This window comes from Oncorhynchus keta, chromosome 10 (assembly GCF_023373465.1).
Source record: "Oncorhynchus keta strain PuntledgeMale-10-30-2019 chromosome 10, Oket_V2, whole genome shotgun sequence".
NCBI lineage: Eukaryota > Metazoa > Chordata > Actinopteri > Salmoniformes > Salmonidae > Oncorhynchus > Oncorhynchus keta.
This window is the reverse complement of record NC_068430.1, coordinates 23,514,152-23,539,861: the sequence shown is the minus strand read 5'-3', so window position 1 is coordinate 23,539,861 and position 25,710 is coordinate 23,514,152. Positions and strand designations below refer to the sequence as shown.

Sequence of the window (25,710 nt, the reverse complement as noted above, 5' to 3'; positions counted from 1 at the left end):
ACACTAGTTCACTTAGTAGACAAGATTTTCTTAGAATTCAGTGGCATTTTTTTATAGTATGAAGAATACAATTGAACATTGATGAATATAATAGATAGGGAGTGGCAACATGCGTCTGTTCTGTGAGCGGTTAACAAAGAAACAGGTCCTCCAAAACTCAGCAAAATAAGAATCGTCCGTTCACTGTCAACTGCGTTCATTTTCAGCGGGGGGCAAAATCAAAAGTAACAGTCAGTATCTGGTGTGGCTCATGGACTGCACCAGATTGGCCAGTTCTTGCTGTGATATGTTACCCCATTCTTCCACCAAGGCACCTGCCAGTTCCCAGACATTTCTGGGAGGGAATGTCCCTAGCCCTCACCCTCCAATCCAACAGGTCCCAGAAGTGCTCAATGGGATTGAGATCCGGGCTCTTCACTGGCCATGGCAGAACACTGACATTCCTGTCTTGCAGGAAATCAGCCATACTGCTCATTCTGTGTGTGTCATGCTGGAGGGTCATGTCAGGATGAGCCTGCAGGAAGGGTACCACATGAGGGAGGAGGATGTCTTCCCTGTAATGCAGAGCGTTGAGATTACCTACAATGACAACAAGCTCTGTCCGATGATGCTGTGACACACTGCCCCAGACCATGACGGACCCTCCAACTCCAAATAGATCCCTCTCCAGAGTACAGGCTCATTCCTTCGACGTTAAACGCGAATCCGACTATCAGCCCTGGCGAGACAAAACCGAGACTTGTGAGTCAAGAGCACTTTTTGCCAGTCTTGTCTGGTCCAGAGAAGGTGGGTTTGTGCCCATAGGCGACATTGTTTCCAGTGATGTCTGGTGAAGACCTGCCTTACAACAGGCCTACAAGCCCTCAGTCCAGCCTCTCTCAGCCTATTGCAGACAGTCAGAGCACGTTTATTTAAAAAAAAAAAATATTTTACCAGACAAGTCAGTTAAGAACAAATTCTTGTTCAGGGGCAGAACAACATATTTCTACCTTGTCAGCTCGGGGATTTGATGTTGCAACCTTTCGGTCACTAGTCCAACGCTCTAACCACTAAGCTATCTGCCGCCCCGAGTCTGAGCACTGATGGAGGGATTATGCATTCCTGGTGTAACTCTGACAGTTGTTGTTGCCATCCTGTACCTGTCCTGCAGGTGTGATGTTCGAATGTACTGATTCTGTGCAGGTGTTGTTACACGTGGTCTGCCACTGTGAGGACGATCAGCTGTCCTTCCTGCCTCCCTGTCTTAGGCGTCTCACAGTACGGACATTGCAATTTATTGCCCTGGCCACATCTGCAGTCCTCATGCCTCCTTGCAGCATGCCTAAGGCACGTTCACGCAGAAGAGCAGGGACCCTGGGCATCTTTCTTTTGGTGTTTTTCCAGAGTCAGCAGAAAGACCTCTTTAGTGTCCTAAGTTTTCATAACTGTGACCTTAATTACCTACCGTCTGTAAGCTGTGAGTGTCTTAATGACCGTTCCACAGGTGCATGTTCATTAATTGTTTATGGTTCATTGAACAAGCATGGGGAACCGCGTTAAACCCTTTACAATGAAGATCAGTTATTTGGATTTTTACAAATTATCTTTGAAAGACAGAGTCCTGAAAAAGTGTATTTTTTTTCTTCTGAGTTTACATGCTTAATTTAGAGTTATTTATGCAACCTTAGTTGTGAAAAAACAGGCTATATGTTTTGATTTTTAATACATTCTAAGGCTGCATGATGCGACTAATGATTGGAAAAAAGTTGCATGAAGGCATGAGCTCTGCTCTGTTTCTTGTGCAGGCTGCACACACTTTATCAGTTTCTAATTGACAATTTGACAAGCACTTGTTAATATTCTCATCCATCAGACTATTCTTACTTTAATCTGGTCTTTACATATAGTTTACTAATATATGTGTGGAATATTGTTATTTATTTAGAATGGCCCACAAAAAAAGAAATGTAATCTGTAGCCAGCACTCGAATAGCGAATGGAAGTCCCATGCATTACGTTTTTAATATGCAAGCTTAGGCAGCGCGTCCATAAGGCTAGGGGAAGCTTTCCCTAAAGTAAAATGTTGTGAATTGTTTTAACATCGCATTGCTGACAGTCGGAAGGAAAGGCAGGGTCTGTGAAAAGTAGAGGCCAAGCCAGGCATTTCACAATATTTAAAAATACAATCGCGGGAAAACACAATTTGGAAAGAAAATGTTTATTGCTGTAAAGAGAAGACAATGAAAAGACTAATCACTCTTTTAGTTAACAAAATTCTCAACTGAATTGCGAACAGTATAGCCTATCACATTGGCACCAGCAGAGAGCATCAGCAATATCCCCTGTCAGTGCGCACTGTGCATATTCACCATCGTTCGGTCAGTGCTACACAAAACAATTCTCCTGTCATATAAAGTGTAGTAGAATTGCATGAAATGTGTTTATAAAAAGGCCACATTTTTCCCATGCAAAGAAATAAATGTATCTAATATAAAATATAGCCTAGGCCTACTCTACACCCTCAGCTGCATTGAACAGCTTTTTTTGTTTTTTAAACAGTGATTGAGTTAAATTAGAAGCCTAAATTATAACTATCCAATCTACTCATCACATTATGAACAGTAAGCTATTTTAAGTCTGCAAATGCTATGATGCAAGGAAATACATTTTATTCTAAAAGGTGCATTTTTAATGGTGAAAATTTGCTACCCCAAACTTGACTCACGCACCACATATGTATACCAGGTAAGCTACACGGGATATAAAGCAGATTAATGTGCTTCATTTTAGGAATTGAGCAATAAATATAGCAGCATGAGAAAGATAGGATCCTCTTAAATAGTGGCTCGTCAAAACTCTTTTCACATGCGACTGGACTTATAAGAACACATTTCACTAGGTTCTGTAGGCTCTCCAACCGTGTTCCAGTGGCCTTAGACCTACAGGTTACATTTTTAGTTATTTGGTCACTTTAGATTTGATCAAAACTTACAGGCCTATGGGTTCGGCTGCATGATGTGTGCGACTATGATTTGAATAAGTCGCAAAAAAAAGGCATGTGCTGTTTCTTGCCTTAGGCTGCACACACTGCATCATTCACAAGTGATACTACTGTCACCAATCAGACTACACTCAATTTAATATTTTCTTTACATATACTTAATAATATATGCGTGAAATTAGTTTTGATTTAGAATGGACAATTATCATACACCCGTCAGAACAGGGGCAGAGAAAAAAGTTGCACATAAATAATGAATGGAGGACGATTTTCCCTCTGTTCATTTTCATGCCAGTCAGGTAGGCTACTCCTGATGTAAAGTGAAGCAATGTGCTTAAAATTAGGAAAGTTGAGAAATAAATATAGTAGGCCTAGCCTATTGAAAGCTGATGGTATCCTCTTCTTTTTAATAGAGTCCATCCAAACTGTTCTCACACAATTGCATAGCCTATAGAAATGTTGCGCAACATGAGCTCTCATGAAGTGTTTGATTTTCAATGACATTTGCATTGATGTCAGAGTGATTAGTGGGACAATAGAGAGGTGAGTACCAGGCCATTAGCAACTGGCAGTTAGAAGTTTGGTAGGCTACGAATGACCATCAGCGGTATCAGAGAGCAGTTTTGGAGAAGTACTGGGGTGACCTTGGTCTGACGGTAATGTGCAGTGGTGGAAAAAATGACCCAATTGTCTTGAGTAAAAGTCTAAAGGTATTTGATTTTAAATATACTTAAGTATCAAATGTAAAAGTACAAGTATAAATCATTCAAAATTCCTTATATTTAGCAAACCAGACAGCACAATTTTCTTGTTTTTATATTTATGGATAGCTAAGAGGACACTCATTTACAAATGAAGCATTTGTGTTAAGTGAGTCCACCAGACAAGAGGCAGATAGTATGCACAGGGTTGTTCTCTTGAGTGTGTGAATTGGACCATTTTCCTGTCCTGCTAAGCATTCAAAATGTAACAAATACTTTTGGGTATCAGGAAGTAAAATGGAGTAGAAAGTATAGAATTTTCTTTAAGAATGTAGTGAAGTAACAGTTGTGAAAAATATAAATAGATACCTAAGTAGTACTTTCAAGTATTTTTACGAAATTTGGGAAAAATATCAGTCATTTCGAATTAGTATGAAAAGCTTATACTAAAATATGTAGTATTTTCATGTCATGTCTCAAAATTGATATCCATTTTAAGAAAGATGACGAGTTCAACAGTAAAGTGAGCCTGTCAGTGGCCTTTATTCTTGCACAGAATCCAGCATATCTGACGCGATGCAACATTACTGATTTCTGACCACTTTTTTTCCCGGGCTCTATTGATTTAGTCATTCTAATTCTAGCCATCCTACAAGGGTAAACACTTAAATAACATTTGAACAGATTATGACAGAGACATGTGGTTTGGACCATTTGTTTTCTTAGAAGAGTATCTACACAAGTAACATATTATGTTACTCATTGGTCAAAAGATGCAGACACCCTACACTGTTTGAGTGAGATGTGATTGTTACTGACCTGTTGGGGGCATCGTTCTTAGGATTACGGGGAATGTCCTGTGGATCCTCACTTAACTCGTACTCCTGGACTTTGGGCTGTAGATTTTTGGATTTGGGTCGCCCAGGACCAGGCCCGTGACTACCCTTTCCATCGAGTTTCTGCTTCTTAGGTTTGTGACGTGATGAAGCTGAAAGGTCTGCATCCTTTCCCAGCTTCAGAAAGCGCTTGTCCCCTTTCTTATCCTGCCAGTCTGTGAGGATCTGAGAAAATAGGGACCAGTCACCAACAAAACTTCATTTTCAGAGGATGACGCAGTACGATTTGTAAGATCAGGCAAGTATCAAACCACTTGCAGTTTCAGAACCACTATGGCACCAAAATATCTTTCCTGTCCAACATTACAGATGGAGGTGTAGCAACAGCAGTTCGAGCAAGGAGGCAGAATAAGATCATTTTAAATTTTTTCGACGCACATTTTCTCCGCCCGACTGCATGTGCTGCCATAGAAATAGAATGAATAGAACAAGCTTTCCCATTCAAGTAAAATGATAGCATAATGGATGGACTGGCGGCTATCACGAGTGTACCCATAGGAGAAAAGCAAAAAGCAACAGCATGAAGTGTACCCATCAATATGTGCTGTGATTTGTTGATTCAACTCAATGCCATTGTGTGAGGTACTTCAGTTAATATTTAATTTGAATGAACACTGTACATAAACATGGAAGTTATTACATCACAATACCAGGCAGCAATTGCGAGTGTACCCATGAGTTTACAACTCAAATTGCCAGGGTTAGAGGTTGACAACCCATTTTATTCATTGTTTGCTACAACACCTTGCTTGTTTCTGCAAGAGGCAACAAAGCTCCATCATGTTGTTAAGAGTCCATGTTATTGGCAGAGATTACAGCTATGAGTCTTTCTGGGTAAGTCTCCAAGAGCTTTGCATACCTGGATTTTACAATATTTGCACATTATTTTTTTTATTGTTAAAGTTCTGTCTAATTTGTTGTTGATCATTGCAAGACAGCCATTTTCAAGACTTCAAATCAAAGTTTGTCACGTGCGCCGAACACAACAGGTGTAAACCTTACAGTGAAATGCTTACTTACAGGCTCTAACCAATTGTGCCAAAAAAAGGTATGTATATGTGTGTGTGTGTGTGTGTGTGTGTGAGAGAGTAGGTAAGTAAAGAAATAAAACAACAGTAGAAAGACATTTGAAAAAAAGAGTAGCAAGGCTACATACAGACACCTGTTAGTCAGGCTTATAGAGGTAGTATGTACATGTAGGTATCGTTAAAGTGACTGTGCACATATGATGAACAGAGAGTAGCAGAAGCGTAAAGAGGGGTTGGCGGGTGGTGGGACACAATGCAGATAGCCAATGTGCGGGAGCACTGGTTGGTCGGGCCAATTGAGGTAGTATGTACATGAATGTATAGTTAAAGTGACTATGCATATAAGATGAACAGAGAGTAGCAGCAGCGTAAAAGAGGGGTTGGGGAGGGCACACAATGCAAATAGTCTGGGTAACCATTGGTTACCTGCTCAGGAGTCTTATGGCTTGGGGGTAAAAACTGTTGAGAAGCCTTTTTGTCCTTGACTTGGCACTCCGGTACCGCTTGCCATGCGATAGTAGAGAGAACAGTCTATGACTGGGGTGGCTAGGGTCTTTGACAATTTTTAGGGCCTTCATCCGACACCGCCTGGGGTAGAGGTCCTGGATGGCAGGCAGCTTTGTCGCAGTGATATACTGGGCCGTACGCACTAGCCTCTGAAGTGCCTTGCGTTCGGAGGCCGAGCAATTGTCGTATCAGACAGTGATGCAACCAGTCAGGATGCTCTCGATGTTGCAGCTGTAGAACCTTTTGAGGATCTCAGTACCCATGCCAAATCTTTTTAGTTTCCTGAGGGGGAATAGGCTTTGTCGTGCCCTCTTCACAACTGTCTTGGTGTGTTTGGACCAATCTAGTTTGTTGTTGATGTGGACACCAAGAATTTGAAGCTCTCAACCTGCTCCACTACAGCCCCGTCGATGAGAATGGGGACGTGCTCAGTGCTCCTTTTCCTGTAGTCCACAATCATCTCCTTAGTCTTGGTTATATTGAGGGATAGGTTGTTATTCTGGCACCACCCGGTCAGGTCTCTGACCTCCTCCCTATAGGCCGTCTCATCGTTGTTGGTGTTGTGTCGTCAGCAAACTTAATGATGGTGTTGGAGTCGCGCCTGGCCATGCAGTCATGAGTGAACAGGGAGTACAGGAGGGGACTGAGCACGCACCCCTGGGGAGCTCCAGTGATGAGGATCAGCGTGGCTACGTGTTGCTCCCTACCCTCACCACCTGGGGGCGGCCTGTCAGGAAGTCCAGGATCCAGTTGCAGAGGGAGGTGTTTAGTCCCAGGATGCTTAGCTTAGTGATGAGCTTTGAGGGTACTACGGTGTTGAACGCTGAGCTGTAGTCAATGAACAGCATTCTCACATACGTGTTCCTTTTGTCCAGATGGGAAAGGGCAGTGTGGAGTGCAATACAGATTGCATCATCTGTGGATCTGTTTGGGCGGTATGCAAATTGGAGTGGGTCTAGGGTTTCTGGGATAATGGTGTTGATGTGAGCCATTACCAGCCTTTCAAAGCACTTCATGGCTACGGACGTGAGTGCTACGGGTCTGTAGTCATTTAGGCAGGTTGCCTTTGTGTGCTTGGGCACAGGGACTATGGTGGTCTGCTTGAAGCATGTTAGTATTGCCATTGATTTAAGCCGATTTAAGCCAAGACGGTAAATAGGCCACTCAGGAACAATGTAAAAAACATTAAGAGTACCTTCCTAATATCGATTTGCACGCCCCTTTGCCCTCAAAATAGCCTCAATTCGTTGGGGCATGGACTCAACAAGGTGTCAAAAGCGTTTCACAGGGATGCTGGCTTATGTTGACTCCAATGCTTCCCACAGTTGTCAAGTTAGCCGGATGTCATTCGGGTGGTGAACCATTCTTGTAACACACATAAAAACTTTTGAGCGTGAAAAAAACAGCAGCGTTGCAAATTCTGACACTCAAAACGGTGCACCTACTGCCATACCCCGTTCAAAGGCACTTAAATCTTTTGTCTTGGCAATTCACAATCCATGCCTCAATTGTCTCACGGCTTAAAAATAATTATTTATATCTGTCTCCTGCCCTTAATCTACACTGATTGAAATGGATTTAACAGATGACATCAATAAGGGATCATAGCTTTCACTTGGATTCACCTGGTCAGTCTCAGTCATGGAAAGAGCAGGTGTTTTAAATGTTTTGGACACTAAGTGTATTTGGCCTTGTGTTTTAGGTTATTGATCAGCTGAAAGGTGAATTTGCCTCCCAGTGTCTGTTAGAGGAAAACCTGGTTCAGTCTGCTTTCTATGATTTTGCCTGTGCTTACTTACACTATATATACAAAAGTATGTGGACACCACTTCAAATTAGTGGACTTGACTGGTTCAGCAACACCTGTTGTATAAATTAGGCACACAGCAATGCAATCTCCATAGACAAACTAAATCTGCAGTAGAACGGCCTTACTGAAGAGCTAAATTACTTTCAACGTGGCACTGTCATAGGATGCCACCTTTCCAACAAGTCAGTTCATCAAATTTCTGTCCTGCTAGAGCTGCCCCGGTCAACTGTAAGTGCTGCTATTATGAAGTGGAAACGTCTAGGAGCAACGACTTAGCCACAAACTGTTAGGACACACAATCTCACAGAACAGGACCGCCAAGGGCTGTAGCCCCTTAATTCCAGTGAAGAGATATCTTAATGCTACAGCATAATTCTGTGCTTCCAACTTTGTGGAAACAGTTTGGGGAAGGCCCTTTCCTGTTTCAGCATGACAATGCTCCCGTGCACAAAGCGAGGTCCATACAAAAATGGGTTGTCGAGATCGGTGTGGAATAACTTGACTGGTCTGCACAGAGCCCTGACCTCAACCCCATCGAACACATTTGGGATCAATTGGAATGCTGACTGCGAGCCAGGCCTAATCACCCAACATCAGTGCCCGACCTCGCTAATGCTCATGGCTGAATGGAAGCAAGTCCCTGAAGCAATGTTCCAACTTCTAGTGGAATGCCTTCCCAGAAGAATGGAGGCCGTTATAGAAACAAAGGGCGGACCAACTCCATATTAATGCCCATAATTTTGGAATGAAATGTTCAACGGGCAGCTGTCCACATACTTTTGGTCATGTAGTGTAGCTCTATTCCATGTGTGTGATGTTTAATACACTCAGTGTGAGTCCCAGGTGGAAGGCAAACTGAGAATCGTGATGATATGGAGAATTTCCCCAATACGATTATGAATAGTTGTAATTATTATTGATCGGAAAAAAGTAATTGTCAGCTGCCATCTCTCTTTCACTCCAACAGTGTGAAGCACTGTACGTTCTGAACAACTATTGGCTAGTTCTTGTCTGTAAGGAAATGGGCGGGGTATCGGTTGAGCATGCTGCAACGATTGGATTAGAACAAGCCACTTTCCCTCTGCTCTAATTTCCCCAGACAGACACACGCTCACAGATTGGTTAGTGTAAACCATGCCTCGATCCCAACAACTTTCACAGCACCTTAGAGGATGCATTATATTTTTAATTTCACCTTTATTTAACCAGGTCGGCTAGTTGAGAACAAGTTCTCATTTACAACGGTGACCTGTCCAAGATAAAGCAAAGCAGTGCGACACAAACAAAAACACAGAGTTGTTGTCGCCGTAGGGGCGAAGTAATTAAAATTTAGCATTTAAAAACTGGAATGGTAGATGACAGAAGATGAATGTGCAAGTAGAGATACTATGGTGCAAAGGAGCAAAAAATAACAATATGGGGATGAGGTAGTTGGATAGGCTATTCACAGATGGGCTATGTACAGGTGCAATGATCTGTGAGCTGCTCTGACAGCTGATGCTTAAAGTTAGTGATGGAGATATGAGTCTTCAGCTTCAGTGATTTTTGCAAATAGTTCCAGTCATTGGCAGCAGAGAACTGGAAGGAAAGGCGGTCAAAGGAGGAATTGGCTTTGGGGGTGACCAGTGAAATATACCTGCTGGAGCACATGCTACGGGTGGGTGCTGCTATGGTGACCAGTGAACTGAGATAAGGCGGGGCTTTACCTAGCAGACTTATAGATGACCTGGAGCCAGTGGTTTGGTGAAGAATATGAAGCGAGGGCCAGCCAACGAGAGCATACAGGTCGCAGTTGTGGGTAGTATATGACCTCGTCTGGAGGTTAGTTAACACAGTGTCCAAAGAAGGGCCAGAAGTATATAGAATGGTGTCTACTGCGTAGATGTTGATCAGAGAATCACCAGCAGCAAGAGCGACATCATTGATGTATACAGAGAAAAGAGCCGGCCCGAGAATTGAACCCTGTGGCACTCCCATAGAGACTGCAAGAGGTCCCGGACAACAGGCGCTAAAATTTGACACAGTGAACTGTGTCTGAGAAGTAGTTTGTGAACCAGGCGAGGCCGTCATTGGAGAAACCAAGGCTGTTGAGTCTGCCGATAAGAATGTGGTGATTGACAAAGTCGAAAGCCTTGGCCAGGTCAATGAATATGGCTGCACAATATTTTCTTTTATCGATGGCGGTTATGATATCATTTAGGACCTTGAGCGTGGCTGAGGTACACCCATGACCAGCTCAGAAACCAGATTGCAAAGCGGAGAAGGTACAGTGGGATTCAAAATAGTCGGTGATCTGTTTGTTACCTTGGCTTTCGAAGACCTTAGAAAGGCAGGGTAGGATAGGTATAGGGCTGTAACAGTTGGGGTCTATGACCGCAGCAGCTTTACAATCTTTGAGGATCTCAAGACGATTTGAAAGATAGGTTGAACAGGTTGAACAGGCTAGTAATAGGGGCTGCAAACATTGGTGGCAGATACTTTTAGAAAGAGAGCGTCCAGATTGTCTAGCCCAGCTGATTTGTAGGGGTCCAGATTTTGCAACTCTTTCAGAACATCAGCCATCTCAATTTGGGTGAAGGAGAAATGGAGAAGGCTTGGGCAAGTTGCTGTGGTGGGGGGGGGGTGCAGGGATGTTTACCGGGGTAGGGGTAGCCAGGTGGAAAGCATGGCCAGACGTAGAAAAATGCTTATTGAAATTCTCAATTATCGTGGATTTATCGGTGGTGACAGTGCTTCCTAGCCTCAGTGCAGTGGGCAGCTGGGAGGAGGTGCTCTTATTCTCTGTGGACTACAGTGTCCCAGAATTGATTGAGTTTGTGCTACAGGATGCAAATTTCTGTTTGAAAAAGCTAGCCTTTGCTTTCCTAACTGCCTGTGTATATTGGTTTCTAACTTCCCTGAAACGTTGGGGCGGTAGCGTAGCCTAGTGGTTAGAGCGTTGGACTAGTAACCGGAAGGTTGCGAGTTCAAACCCCCGAGCTGACAAGGTACAAATCTGTCGTTCTGCCCCTGAACAGTGACGCCACTGTTCAATGACGCCACTGTTCCCATGCCGTCATTGAAAATAAGAATATGTTCTTAACTGACTTGCCTGGTTAAATAAAGGTTGCATATCGCGGGGGCTAATCAATGCTAATGCAGTACGCCACAGGATGTTTTTGTGCTGGTCAAGGGCAGTCAGGTCTGAACCAAGGGCTGTATCTGTTCCTGGTTCTACATTTTTTGAATGGGGCATGCTTATTTAAGATGGTGAGGAAAGCACTTTTAAAGAATAACCAGGCATCCTCTACTGACGGAATGAGATCAATATGCTTCCAGGATACCCGGGCCAGGTCGATTAGAAAGGCTTGCTCGCTGAAGTGTTTTAGGGAGCGTTTGACAGTGATGAGGGGTGGTTGTTTGACCGCAGACCCATTACAGACGCAGGCAATGAGGCAGTGATCGTTGAGGTCCTGATTGAAGACAGAAGAGGTGTATTAGAGGGCATGTTGGTCAGGATGATATCTATGAGGGTGCCCGTATTTACAGATTTGGGGTTGTACCTGATATGTTCATTGATCATTTGTGTGAGATTGAGGGCATCTAGCTTAGATTGTAGGACGGCAAGGGTGTTTAGCATGTCTCAGTTTAGGTCACCTAACAGTACAAGCTCTGAAGATAGATGGGGGGCAATCAATTCACATTTGATGTCCAGGACACAGCCCAGGGCAGAAGGTGATCTATAACAAGTGGCAATGGTGAGAGACTTGTTTCTGGAAAGGTGGATTTTTTAAAGTTGAAGCTCAAACTGTTTTGGGACAGACCTGGATAGTATGACAGAACTCTGCAGGCTAGCTCCATGAATGATCTCCTTTTGAGAACGACTGAGGCAGAGCTGCGCATTAGCACAGTTGAAGATACCGTCGCTAGACATGACCAGGTCTTGACACAACTGCAAAAGGACAATGCCTACCTCAAAAACAAAGTAGATCAGATGGAGAACCAGAGTAGACGTAGTAATATCCGTGTGGTGGGATTGAAAGAGGACAGCGAGGGCCGTGACCCGGTCCGTTTCTTCACTCAATGGATCCCGGAGGTCCTAGGCATAACCAACTTCACCAAGCCGCTGGAAATCGAACGCGCCCATAGAACATCAGCGCCGAAACCCCGGCCAGATGAGCCCCCACGAGCCGTCCTGATCAGGTTCCTCCGTTTCCAAGACAGAGAGAAGATACTGCAACTCGCAAGAGCCAAAGGGGACATCGCCATCGATGGGAAGAGGGTCAGCCTCTTCCCGGATATGAGCGCGGACCTTGCCAGACGCCGCAAGCAGTTCAGACCTGCCGCCAAAGCACTGAAGGAGAAGAACATCACCGGCTACCTCATCCACCCTGCGCGGATGAAAGTTCAGTACAAAGGCCGAAGCCATCTCTTCAACACACTGGGAGAAGTGCACACTTATCTCAAAGAACTGAGCAACGTCTGAGTCTGAGCCAGGACGGTCTCTCTGGGGGATAAAATGCTGTTTGTTTGTTTTCTTTTATCCGGATTGAACTGCTGGTATCTCCCGGTCACTTTAATTGATTTGTACATTTTCAACTAACCGTATCTTCCCGGGGTGAGTTCTATTACATTTACAGGAGAGTATATTTTGGTTTAGTCCATATCTACTGGGCGAAGCAATAAGTGGGTTTAGGCCCACTGCTTTCCCCCTCATTTATGTTAATCTTTCGTAAAGAGACTCAAGCAGCCCGTACCGTGGGCAGTAAATATTCAGCCATAAATATCTATTCACAACGTTTGTTTTCAATTTAGAGAGCTTGCAGGTTTTAGTTTACGCCAAGGTTTAGCTAGTAAGAGCAAGATGGAAAGCGAGCAGCAACGTATCTCTACAAGTGTATTCATGTTTGAATGTTGGGACTGTTGTTCTAGTCTGACAATCGGGGTGGGTGGGATTTTTATTTATTTTTTCTTCCTTTTTTCTACGTTTATTGTTTCCTTCCTAAAGAGACACACAGGTTACTTTTGTGCTCACACCAAAGTTGAAATATTTCCTAATTATCTGCATATGATAGATTTCTATTCAGTTACATATTTGAAACCCAACCTATGCTTAATCCACTAAAATATGTCACATTCAACGTAAAAGGTCTTAACAGCCCGATTAAAAGGAAAGGAGTCTATACATACCTTAAGAAATTAAAGGCTGACATTGTGTTTTTACAAGAAACACATCTTACAGCCAGTGAACACAAGAAATTGAAGAGGGAATGGGTAGGACAAGTTTTTGCAACCTCTTTTAACTCCAAAGCAAGAGGGGCATATGTTTTCAGAGTCTTGGACCCTATTGAATATTTATGCTCCAAACTTCGATGACCATTTGTTTATTCAGAATGTCTTCCTTCAGGTGGCTCAAGCACCACCAGGATGGCTACTGGTTGGAGGAGATTTTAAATTTTGCTTAGATACAGTTCTTGATAGGTCTTCTGATAAACCCTCACTTCTTACCAAAGCCGGCAAGCTCACCATGTCATTCATGAAAGATCTCAATTTACTAGACATCTGGAGACAGTTGCACCCACAGGATAGGGACTACTCTTTTTATTCACACCCACAAAAGACACACACACACATAGATAACTTTTTACTTTCGACACAACTGTTTCATAGAGTGTTAGATGTCGAGTATCTCCCCAGATTGCTTAGTGACCATTCTCCTCTGGTATTATCAATCTCCATTCCTACCAAGGTAAATGGAGCATATAGATGGAGACTAAATTCTACACTTCTAAAGCAACCTGAATTTTGTGCATTCATCAAAGAGCAGATCAATATTTTTACTTTGACAAACAAACCCTCTGCTCTTGACAGCTTCATTCTTTGGGACACATTGAAGGCCTACCTGAGGGGACAGATTATTTCCTATACTAAAGGGCTGAAGAAAAAACACGGTGCGGAACTGAGTGCTCTTGAATCTGAAATCTCCGAGCTAGAGAAAACCTACCAAAGAGGCCTGACTAAAGATCTATACAGACTTTTGGTAAATAAAAAACTTAAATATAATATTCTGAATACATATCAAGCTGAGAGGGCCATCACTAAATCAAAACAGCGTTATTATGAGCTTGGAGAGAAAGCTCACCAAGTATTGGCATGGCAACTGAAAGCAGAGGAAAGTAAGAGGACAATTAATGCCATAGAAACTCTCACTAAAGAGATATCTTTCGACCCTACTGAAATTAATAATACTTTTAAGAAATACTATGAAGACCTCTACACTTCCCAATCAAGCGATGATCTATCAGAGATAGACTCCTTTCTCTCCTCTCTCAACCTCCCATGCCTGTCAGGGGAAGACAGCGAGCGCCTGAGTGAACACTTCAGTCCCTGAATTGTTGGAGGCCATTAAATCCTTAACTTCTAATAAATCTCCTGGGGAGGATGGCTTCCCTCCAGAGTTCTAGAAATAATTTAGGGAGCTGTTGGTCCCCTACCTTATGGAGGTACTTAAAAAAGCCAGAGAAGACAACTGCTTTCCAGAGTCCTTCTCTCAAGCAGTGATTACTGTAATCCACAAGAAAGGGAAAAACCCGCTAAAGTGCGCCTCCTATAGACCAATCTCTCTCCTTAACACAGATTGTAAACTGGTCACCAAGATGCTATCTAAGAGAATGGAGTCATGTCTTCCCCTGTTGGTCAACCCAGATCAGACTGGCTTCATAATTAATAGATTGTCCTCCAATAATCTCAGAAGGTTCTTTGATATAATTCACCTTGCTAACAAAAACAAAATACCTGGTGTCGCAGTCTCCCTCGACGCTGAAAAGGCCTTTGATAGGGTTGAATGGCCATACCTCTTTCACATCTTGGAAAAGTTTGGTTTAGGTACCGTGTTTGTAAATTTTATAAAATCACTCTACAAATCTCCTAAAGCTAGGATTGCTACCAATGGGATTACTTCCTCCTCTTTCCCTCTTTATAGGGGGAACAGACAAGGTTGCCCAATTAGCCCCCACCTCTTTGCCCTCGCCATCGAACCGTTGGCCGAGGCTATTAAAACGTGCCCTGTCATACATGGCTTTGAGGTGGGCCCCCATACCCATAAATTATCACTCTTTGCGGACGACCTTGTCTTGCAGATCCTACTACAGTGTTATAGTTCTTTCTCTGGATATAAGGTCAATCTTGATAAAAGCGAAATCTTACCGTTGTCTGTCTTTGACCATCATACCATCAAGCACAAGTTTCCTTTTAGATGGTCGCCTATGGGCTTCACATATTTGGGCATAATGGTGGATGGTAATCTGAACAACCTCTATAAACTCAATCTGGCCAGTTTGTTGCAAAAGGTGGAGGTTGACCTTTGTAAATGGATGGACTGACCGCTCACTCTACTGGGTAGAATCAATGTAATTAAAATGAATGTCCTGCCCAGGTTTCTATATCTGTTTCAATCTCTCCCTATCCCTGTTCCCGCAGCATTTTTTTCTCCTCTCTCGACAAGCTGACCAGACAGTTTATCTGGCACGGCAAAACCCCTAGGGTTGGCCTGGATAAACTGACCCTTGATTACAGTCAAGGGGGCTTAAACCTCCCCAATTTTAGAATGTACTACTGGGTTGCACAGTCTAGGTTTCTGGCTCAGAGGTTTGACAATGGTCCCTCTCCCTCATGGTTGAAAAGCTTGAGGTAAATGATGACACTGGGGCAGATTTGTTTTACAAATGGGATAGAAAATCTATAAAAACCATCACAGACAACCCTTTAATCATACATTCTGTCCTGGCATGGTGCAAACTGCATGAGCTGTTCGGACGAGGGGGATTCCTTTCCCCTAAAACCCCTTTATGGAACAATAGATTGATCCCTATGTTTTTCCAGAATAGTAACTTTAGACCATGGTCTGATAAGGGGATCACTCTTCTGGAACATTGTTACGAGGAGGGAGTTCTTATGTCTTTTGATCAGCTGAAACAGAAATACCACTTGCCTAACAGGGACTTCTTTAGCTACCTACAACTACGAAACTTTATTAGGGTGACTCAAGGGACAATGGAACCTACCTAAGATGTCACCTATTGAACAACTCTGCCACGCAGACCAACCACTGTTCAAGACCATTTCCCGTGTTTACGATGCTCTTATGTCAGGACTAACACTGCCTGGGCTAGATAAACCCCGACTTAGATGGGAGAGAGATCTGGGTATTGATCTTGATGAGGATCTATGGAGTGACCTATGCAGGGATGGGGTTACATCCACATTGAACTCCAGATACAGACTGATCCAGTTTAATTTCCTCCATCAGCTCTATATCACCCCATCTAGACTGCACAGGTTCAACCCAGATATCTCCTCCCTATGTTTTAGATGTGGCACAGATGAAGGAACATTCCTCCATTCCACTTGGCAGTGTTCAAAACTACACGGTTTCTGGCAGAGGGTATGCGATACCATATCCTCAATTCACGGAGTTGCATTCCCTTTAGACCCGGAGGTCTGTCTACTGGGTAACTTTACTAACACCAATCTTAGGCAAAGCCATACTATAAAGCTAACAGAAATATTGCTAGCGATTGCCAAGAAATGTATTGCCTTGAAATGGAAATTGGATTCCTCCCTGCCAGTTGCAATGTGGCTTTCGGAAGTTAATAGTTGTATCCCTTTGGAGAAAACCACTTACTGCTTGAGGAATAAGTTAAAGACATTTTACAGAATTTGGCAACCTTTTATTGACTATATGGAGAATCTCCCCCCTCATCTCATTGATTGAATCTATATATAATCCTCACATAATGTTTCACACGTAATGTATATTATGTAGCCTACGGCAGGTGATCCAATGTCTCGTTAAAAAAAAAAAACATTTAAACATTTTTTTTACATTTTTTTAAATTATTTTTTATTATTGTATGTTTGTTTATATAACTATAATTATAATTTATTTTTGTTACGTTTGTCTGTTACTGTCACTTTATCCTATCGTTGTCTAATATCTTTTCACTTTTGTTTTGAATGTTCTTAATTGGAAAATGCAAAAACAAAATATATAAAAAAATAAATAAAAGAATGGCTGAAAAGGAAGAAGATTTGTGTTTTGGAATGGCCAAGTCAGAGTCCTGACCTTAACCCAATTGAGATGCTGTGGCATGACCTGAAGAGGACAACCCAGAAATATTGATGAACTGAAACAGATTTGTAGGGAGGAATGGTTCAAAATTCCTCCTCAACATTGTGGAAGTCTTATAAGCAGCTACAGGAAACGTTTGGTGGAGGTTGTTTCTGGGAAAGGAGGATCTACAAGTTACTAAATTCAAGGGTTCACTTACTTTTTCCAGCCTGCAAAGTGGATATTTACTCAATGTCTTCAATAATAATTTGAAGAGTACAACTGTTTGTGTGTGAATTAGTTTAGTCATATTGTGTTTGTCTATTATTGTGACTTACATGAAGATCAGACCACATTTTATGAGTAATCAATGCAGAAATCCATGTAATTCCATAGGGCACAAACATTTTTCTTGCATCTGTAAGTGTTGGGAGAGAATAGTTTTGCTCCTCTCTAAAGTAAAACAATATATGGGGCAAGCGAACTCGCCTACCTTCATCTAAATCTGTGTCTGGAATATATGCAGGCAGTAGTAGCCAGCCATGTATTAGGCTATTTATTATTCATTGATAATTGAATAGTACTAAGTAAGTAAATCATGTGCAATTTCATCTGTCAGGGTCATTTACCTTTTAACAATGTGCGTGAATGAGTGAAGGTACATAACGATGCGCTCTGAGTGATAGCGCACTTGATGCACAGGCTTTTACCAACATTTAAAGCGCACTTCCGGATTTTCAGATTACGAGTATCGAGTGTGATAAAACAACAGATACGATTCAAATGAGATCGTCACACCCCTAACTGAGTAGGCCTATGCCATCTTAATTTTACCAGTTTATCAAGAGATTTACCATTCAAATATTACCATTATGTTGTTATGTAGATAGATTGGTAAAAACAAAGTCAAATTTGTTTGATTTTAAAATTGATGCATTATCATACGCCCATGGGAAATTGTAATAAAATTGTCAAATGTAATGATATTGAATATGGGCCATCAGCCTCCTTGACCGGTTGTTCTCTAATATTGACCTGTGGTATAGTAATAGTTAACGTGTGTATAAGGGAAGTACCAAAACACCTTGATATAGGGGAGGCGCATGCATGCTGATGAGGAAATGTGGCTAGGATGGAAGAAAATACTTTCATAAAACTTGCAAAGGTCAAATACACTGCTCAAAAAATAAAGGGAACACTTATACAACACAATGTAACTCCAAGTCAATCACACTTCTGTGAAATCAAACTGTCCACTTAGGAAGCAACACCGATTGACAACAGCGATTGACAATACATTTCACATGCTGTTGTGCAAATGGAATAGACAACAAGTGGAAATTATAGGCAAGACACCCCCAATAAAGGAGTGGTTCTGCAGGTGGTGACCACAGACCACTTCTCAGTTCCTATGCTTCCTGGCTGATGTTTTGGTCACTTTTGAATGCTGGCGGTGCTTTCACTCTAGTGGTAGCATAAGACTGAGTCCACAACCCACACAAGTGGCTCAGGCAGTGCAGCTCATCCAGGATGGCACATCAATGCGAGCTGTGGCAAGAAGGTTTGCGGTGTCTGTCAGCGTAGTGTCAAGAGCATGGAGGCGCCACCAGGAGACAGGCCAGTACATCAGGAGACGTGGAGGAGGCCGTAGGAGGGCAACAACCCAGCAGCAAGACCGCTACCTCTGCCTTTGTGCAAGGAGAAGCAGGAGGAGCACTGCCAGAGCCCTGCAAAATGACCTCCAGCAGGCCACAAATGTGCATGTGTCTGCTCAAATGGTCAGAAACAGACTCCATGAGGGTGGTATGAGGGCCCGACGTCCACAGGTGGGGGTTGTGCTTACAGCCCAACACCATGCAGGAAGTTTGGCATTTGCCAGAGAACACCAAGATTGGCAAATTCGCCACTGGCGCCCTGTGCTCTTCACAGATGAAAGCACGTTCACACTGAGCACATGTGACAGATGTGACAGAGTCTGGAGATGCCGTGGAGAACGTTCTGCTGCCTGCAACATCCTCCAGCATGACCGGTTTGGCGGTGGGTCAGTCAGGGTGTGGGGTGGCATTTCTTTGGGGGGCCGCACAGCCCTCCATGTGCTCGCCAGAGGTAGCCTGACTGCCATTAGGTACCGAGATGAGATCCTCAGACCCCTTGTGAGACCCTATGCTGGTGCGGTTGGCCCTGGATTCCTCCTAATGCAAAGACAATGCTAGACCTCATGTGGCTGGAGTGTCAGCAGTTCCTGCAAGAGTAAGGCATTGATGCTATGGACTGGTCCGCCCGTTCCCCAGAACTGAATCCAATTGAGAACATCTGGGACATCATGTCTCGCTCCACCCACCAACACCACGTTGCACCACAGACTGCCCACGAGTTGGCGGATGCTTTAGTCGAGGTCTGGGAGGAGATCCCTCAGGAGACCATCCGCCACCTCATCAGGAACATGCCCAGGCGTTGTAGGGAGGTCATACAGGCATGTGGAGGCAACACATACTACTGAGCCTCATTTTAACTTGTTTTAAGGACATTAAATCAAAGTTGGATCAGCCTGTAATGTGGTTTTCCACTTTAATTTTGAGTGTGACTCCAAATCCAGACCTCCATGGGTTGATAAATTTGATTTCCATTGACCATTTGTGTGATTTTGTTGTCAGCACATTCAACTATGTAAAGAAAAGTATTTAATAACAATATTTCATTCATATTCAGATCTAGGATGTGTTATTTTAGTGTTCCCTTTATTTTTTTGAGCAGTGTATAAACAACGGGGGAAAAAAACACAGTACCCTCCAGTGTCCAATAAAAAAAATTAAAACACAACCCTCCCCCTTTACCCCAGTAAATTTAGAACTGTCCCTTATGAACATTGGTTACATAACCATGGGTTATACAGTAATTTAGCCAGCCCTAGAGGTGACTGAATCATTGGGCAGTCCAATGACACAAAAACTACTCAATTACTCAGTGACAGTAAATATGTGCCCATTGACTCATGTCTTACCTGTCTCTGTTCCTCCAGAGCTCTGAGACGACGGCTGGCAGAGGACAGGAGAGTCTCCAGCTCCAGCTGCAGTGTGTCCAGCTCTTCAATACCGATGCCATCGTCCTCTGAGCGCCCGAGCACTGCAGTGTAGCGGGGGCACACCTTCACGTGCTCTACTGGCTTAAAGTCATAGTACTTTAGGGGCGGGCAGTCCTTCAACTCACTCATCTTGATGGTTTAGAGTGGGCTATGTCTGTGTAGAGAGGCAGAGATAAAGTGCACCTTTGATCATACAAAACTGTACACTCATACATACGCTCCATCTGTCCAAAAAAATAATACATTATTCACTGAACTCCATTAGCCTACTACTACTACTAACTTCAAGACCGGGGAACAACGTTGGTGATTGCCATTGAAGATATCGTGAACATTAGCGCGTTAGCTAGCTTAGCTAACCAGCTAACGTTAGCGAGCTTTAGCACAGTACCAGTAGTATCTGCGCTCAACGACCGGTGTTGCTTCCGAAACAAAAGTGACCATTCATATCAATCAGGACCCCAAATACAGTTTATAAATGTACAAAATAGTGGTTTGATTGCAAATACACCATGTAAATGGACCAAATGTTGAATATTTACGCACCAATATTTACCTCTGTACTGGCATCCATTATTGATTGAACCATCTGTGGAAGAGGTGGGATAAGCATATTCAGTAAGAGGGTATTGTACGTTAACGTACTAGCTGTTTTTGAGGCAGAAAAAAATGAACAGTAATTCTTTGAATGATTCTCAATTGTTAATACTTTTTTTGAGCAATTCCCATGTGACGAATACAGAACGTCAGTGACCCTCTAAATTGTAGAATGGCATCTCCGACAAATACCAAATTGTATTTGGGGATGTGGATTTATGGTAACGGGAAGCAAACGAATATTAGGGATCTAAATGTTTTTGTTTGTCCCTAATTTAAGTGTATTTGTAGGTATACTATTACAATAGTCTGTCAGATAGTTATGATTTTTTAAACGATAAAATTAATTAAATTATAATTGTATTAACTCCCCTAAAAAGTGAGGCCAACAAATGGATGCGTCCAAAGATGTTTTAGATAGCAGAAAGATGGCCGCGGCGACCGTCAAGTCGAAATCAATGAAAACGCTCTATCCGCTGTGATATGAGATTTGCGGAAGAGGAGTTGGCAGGCGTGGCAAAATAACTTCCGCCTTTAAAACCCACTACAACTGAGAAATGGTGAGTGAGTTAAATATCTATTTAATCAGAAATACCGATTATATTCTCTGCTTTTAAATTCCCAGGTTGAACCTTAATCTGGTAGGTTGAACCTTAATATGGTGTTTTGACAGGACGCACTAGGAAAAAAGTATTGATCAAAGCAAGACAGACTAGAAATCTCGGACACCACAACATTATTAGATCGTTCAATACTATGCAAATGAATGAGGCTAATATGTTTGTAGTAACATGGTTGTAGCAAAACCTGTGACCATGGTACAAACAGCACTCTGACAGCACTCTGTCTGAGACGGACATGTAAAGACTTAGTAAAAAATAAAAATAAAGTTTCTGGATGATTGTCGTGATAATTGAAATGTAATAGTGATGTTTTCTATCCGTGAGTTAATGTTGGCACTACGTCCCTCAGACAGCGACCCTGCGCCCATACTTGAACGCTGTGCGTGCCACACTGCAGGCCGCCCTCTGTCTGGAGAACTTCTCCTCTCAGGTAGTGGAACGCCACAACAAACCAGAGGTGGAGGTCAGGTGAGTTGTGTGTGAAAGAGTCTCTCTCTGTCTCCTCATAGTGTTATTTTATTCTACAAGCTCTGTCAAGTTGGTTGTTTTCTCATTACAGGAGTAGTAAAGAACTCCTACTACAGCCTGTGGTGATCAGCCGCAATGACAAGGAGAAGGTCCTAATTGAGGGCTCCATCAACTCTGTGCGAGTCAGCATTGCTGTGAAGCAGGTCAGGGAATATGACCCGTCTTTTTGCTTTCAATGGTATCCTTCCATTATCTTGATGTTGTGTGTTTGAGGAAATCAAGCCTTTCATATAGATTTGAAAGCTATCAGTTGTAATCAATATGGAAACAAAAGTGTGTTTAATGCAAATGCTGATTAGTGCACTGTAATTGGCTCCATCAGGCTGATGAGATTGAGAAGATCCTGTGCCACAAGTTCATGCGCTTCATGATGATGAGAGCTGAGAACTTCTTCATTCTCAGGAGGAAACCGGTTGAGGTGATAAATGAAAATCAACTTAGACGTTCATGTTTTAAACTGGGGTTGAAAGAACCAGTGAGATTCATAACGAAAGAAAACAGAGGCAGGAATAGAAACAGGAAATGATTCAATTGGTGTTGTTTGTATTGCTGTTGTTGGACTTGCTAATCTTTTTTAAATTCCTTTTCTCTTTCTTCATCCTTCTCTCCATCCTGTCATGTAGGGCTATGACATCAGTTTCCTCATCACCAACTTCCACACAGAGCAGATGTACAAGCACAAGCTGGTGGACTTCGTCATCACCTTCATGGAGGAGATCGACAAGGAAATCAGCGAGATGAAGCTGTCTGTCAATGCCCGTGCCCGTATCGTAGCGGAGGAGTTCCTCAAGAATGTAAGACTGCTATGTGTTCGAGGCAAAACCATCTACATTTTATAGAAATGTAGTCAAATCAGTGCGACTAATGGAACAGTATTATGATGCTTGTCAATGTCTTCCTTTTGTTGCAGTTCTGAGTTGGTGTCCTCTCATCCCTCACTGATCATAAGACTTGGCCATCACCATGGATCTGTGAGACAGGGCAGGCTCAAGGGTCTGATAGCAGGAAGAGGGTGGAGAAGCGTACTGAAAGTGAACAACCAATCAGCGAGGAATACCATAGAAAAGTGACCAATCCAGTGTGTGTGGCACCCAACTGCGTATCACAAGTATTTCCCTGTACTCATAAATATTGATGACTGTATATAATGAATTATTTTCTAATTAGAACAAATCTCAAAGCCAAGGCGGGTCCTTAAGTATTAACCAGGTTGATATTCATGATTACCGGGACAATGAGAATGTGTTGTGACAACTGAAACAGCCTGTGTTGTTTTTATACATTCTGTGACTTTATGTACTCTTGTGTTTTGTTACAACAAAGAAAATGTAACCTTAAAATGTAACAATCATCACGGAGATAAATTTAAAAAAATATGTATGTTTACATTTTATTACAAGATATCACAGATTTATTGAACTGTCCTAAAATAAGCCATGTTTGAAATGATCACCAATAAAACTCATGAGAGCTTGTTTGTAGTTCTGAGTAATGGTGCTCGTGTGTCCCATCCATGCTCTTCTTTGTCCACATCCTCAGTCTTGAGGTTGAGTGTGTGTATACCATTAGATATCTACACTGAGTATACAAAACATTAGGAACACCTGCTTTCCATGACAGACTGATCAGGTGAAGGCTATGATCCCTTATTGATGTCACTTGTTGAATCCACTTCAATCGGTGTCGATGAAGGAGAGGAGACAGGTTAAAGAAGGATTTTTAAATCTTGAGACAATTGGGACATGGATTGTGTATATGTGCCGTTCAGAGGGTGTGCCTTTGAACAGGATATGGTAGTAGCAGGTGACAGTCGCACCGGTTTGAGTGTGTCAAGAACTGCAATGCTGCTGGGTTTTTCACACTCAACAGTTTCCTGTGTGTATCAAGAATGGTCCACCACCCAAAGGACATCCAGCCAACTTGACACAACTGTGGGAAGCATTGGAGTCAACATGGGCATGCGTCCATGTGGAATGCTTACGACACCTTCTAGAGTCCATGCCCTGATGAAATGAGGGCGAAAGGGGGTGCAACTCAATATTAGTGTTCATAATGTTTTGTACACTCAGGGCACTAATTTAAAAATCTATTCCTGTGGCACTAGCTGTATTGGTTGGGACTCAAGTCTCTGCTAAGATCAGCTGTTTCCTTCAGTTTGCACAGAGTAAGGCTAACTGTATTATTTCAGGTGTGAGAAAGGAGAAGTGAATGTGTTTCTGGTTCTAAAATGAGCGAGTCAGATCTTGCATGTTTCCTGGTTAGAGTGTGGGCCTCTAGCGCTGAGCTGGGGGAAGGTAGCTGAGCGTTAGGCAAGTAGCCGAAAGGTTAGAATCCCTGAGCGACTATGTGAAAAATCTGATGTGCTGTTATTAAGCAAGACACTTAACACTAATTGCTCCTGTAAGTCGCTCTGGATAAGTCTCTGCTAAATGACTAAAATGTAACTAAAACAGACTGGTTGTAGTATTTATTTTGTTTAACATTTCCCTCCGTTCGTAAGCCTTAAGCTCCAAACACATTTCATTATTATCTTCAAATATTATTTTCATAACACTGAGTTCCAGCATATTAATTCAACACTGGTGCCTTTTGGTCATTTGTATGCAGGGCTCCGGGCAGCCGAGCGGAAATGGAGGAAAACTCGCGGACCTGGCATCCTTTCGCTCCCTCCTCTCTACATTTTCCTCCTCTGTCTCTGCTGCTAAAGCCACTTTCTACCACTCTAAATTCCAAGCATCTGCCTCTAACCCTAGGAAGCTCTTTGCCACCTTCTCCTCCCTCCTGAATCCTCCTCCCCCTCCCCCTCCTCCCTCTCTGCAGATGACTTCGTCAACCATTTTGAAAAGAAGGTTGACGACATCCGATCCTCGTTTGCTAAGTCAAACGACACCGCTGGTTCTGCTCACACTGCCCTACCCTGTGCTCTGACCTCTTTCTCCCCTCTCTCTCCAGATGAAATCTCGCGTCTTGTGATGGCCGGCCGCCCAACAACCTGCCCGCTCGACCCTATCCCCTCCTCTCTTCTCCAGACCATTTCCGGAGACCTTCTCCCTTACCTCACCTCGCTCATCAACTCATCCCTGACCGCTGGCTACGTCCCTTCCGTCTTCAAGAGAGCGAGAGTTGCACCCCTTCTGAAAAAACCTACACTCGATCCCTCCGATGTCAACAACTACAGACCAGTATCCCTTCTTTCTTTTCTCTCCAAAACTCTTGAACGTGCCGTCCTTGGCCAGCTCTCCCGCTATCTCTCTCAGAATGACCTTCTTGATCCAAATCAGTCAGGTTTCAAGACTAGTCATTCAACTGAGACTGCTCTTCTCTGTATCACGGAGGCGCTCCGCACTGCTAAAGCTAACTCTCTCTCCTCTGCTCTCATCCTTCTAGACCTATCGGCTGCCTTCGATACTGTGAACCATCAGATCCTCCTCTCCACCCTCTCCGAGTTGGGCATCTCCGGCGCGGCCCACGCTTGGATTGCGTCCTACCTGACAGGTCGCTCCTACCAGGTGGCGTGGTGAGAATCTGTCTCCTCACCACGCGCTCTCACCACTGGTGTCCCCCAGGGCTCTGTTCTAGGCCCTCTCCTATTCTCGCTATACACCAAGTCACTTGGCTCTGTCATAACCTCACATGGTCTCTCCTATCATTGCTATGCAGACGACACACAATTAATCTTCTCCTTTCCCCCTTCTGATGACCAGGTGGCGAATCGCATCTCTGCATGTCTGGCAGACATATCAGTGTGGATGACGGATCACCACCTCAAGCTGAACCTCGGCAAGACGGAGCTGCTCTTCCTCCCGGGGAAGGACTGCCCGTTCCATGATCTCGCCATCACGGTTGACAACTCCATTGTGTCCTCCTCCC

At 43.2% G+C, this 25,710-nt stretch overlaps 2 protein-coding genes across 4 annotated transcripts in view; one reads left to right on the top strand and one right to left on the bottom strand.

Moving 5' to 3' along the window:
* Positions 1-21,175, bottom strand: part of LOC118388408 (transcriptional adapter 3-like) — a 30,708-nt gene extending 9,533 nt beyond the window's left edge. The window contains exons 1-4 of one of the 3 annotated variants that reach the window (XM_035777458.2): positions 21,064-21,175; positions 20,649-20,683; positions 20,012-20,246; positions 4,501-4,742 (exon numbers count right to left, since the gene is read on the bottom strand). In XM_035777458.2, coding sequence (XP_035633351.1) covers positions 4,501-4,742; positions 20,012-20,221 — 452 coding nt within the window. In that variant the 5' untranslated portion in view covers positions 20,222-20,246; positions 20,649-20,683; positions 21,064-21,175. Of the gene's footprint in view, positions 1-4,500; positions 4,743-20,011; positions 20,247-20,638; positions 20,684-20,801; positions 20,904-21,063 lie in introns of those variants that run through there. The other 2 variants (XM_035777459.2, XM_035777462.2) reach the window with 2 other exon arrangements.
* LOC118388409 (actin-related protein 2/3 complex subunit 4-like) lies at positions 21,100-23,321 on the top strand. Its single transcript, XM_035777465.2, has 6 exons — positions 21,100-21,249; positions 21,662-21,780; positions 21,872-21,983; positions 22,163-22,258; positions 22,464-22,634; positions 22,751-23,321. The coding sequence occupies exons 1-6, from the start codon at positions 21,247-21,249 to the stop codon at positions 22,754-22,756; spliced, it is 507 nt and encodes a 168-aa protein (XP_035633358.1). The 5' UTR covers positions 21,100-21,246; the 3' UTR covers positions 22,757-23,321.
* Positions 23,322-25,710: the final 2,389 nt, after the last annotated feature.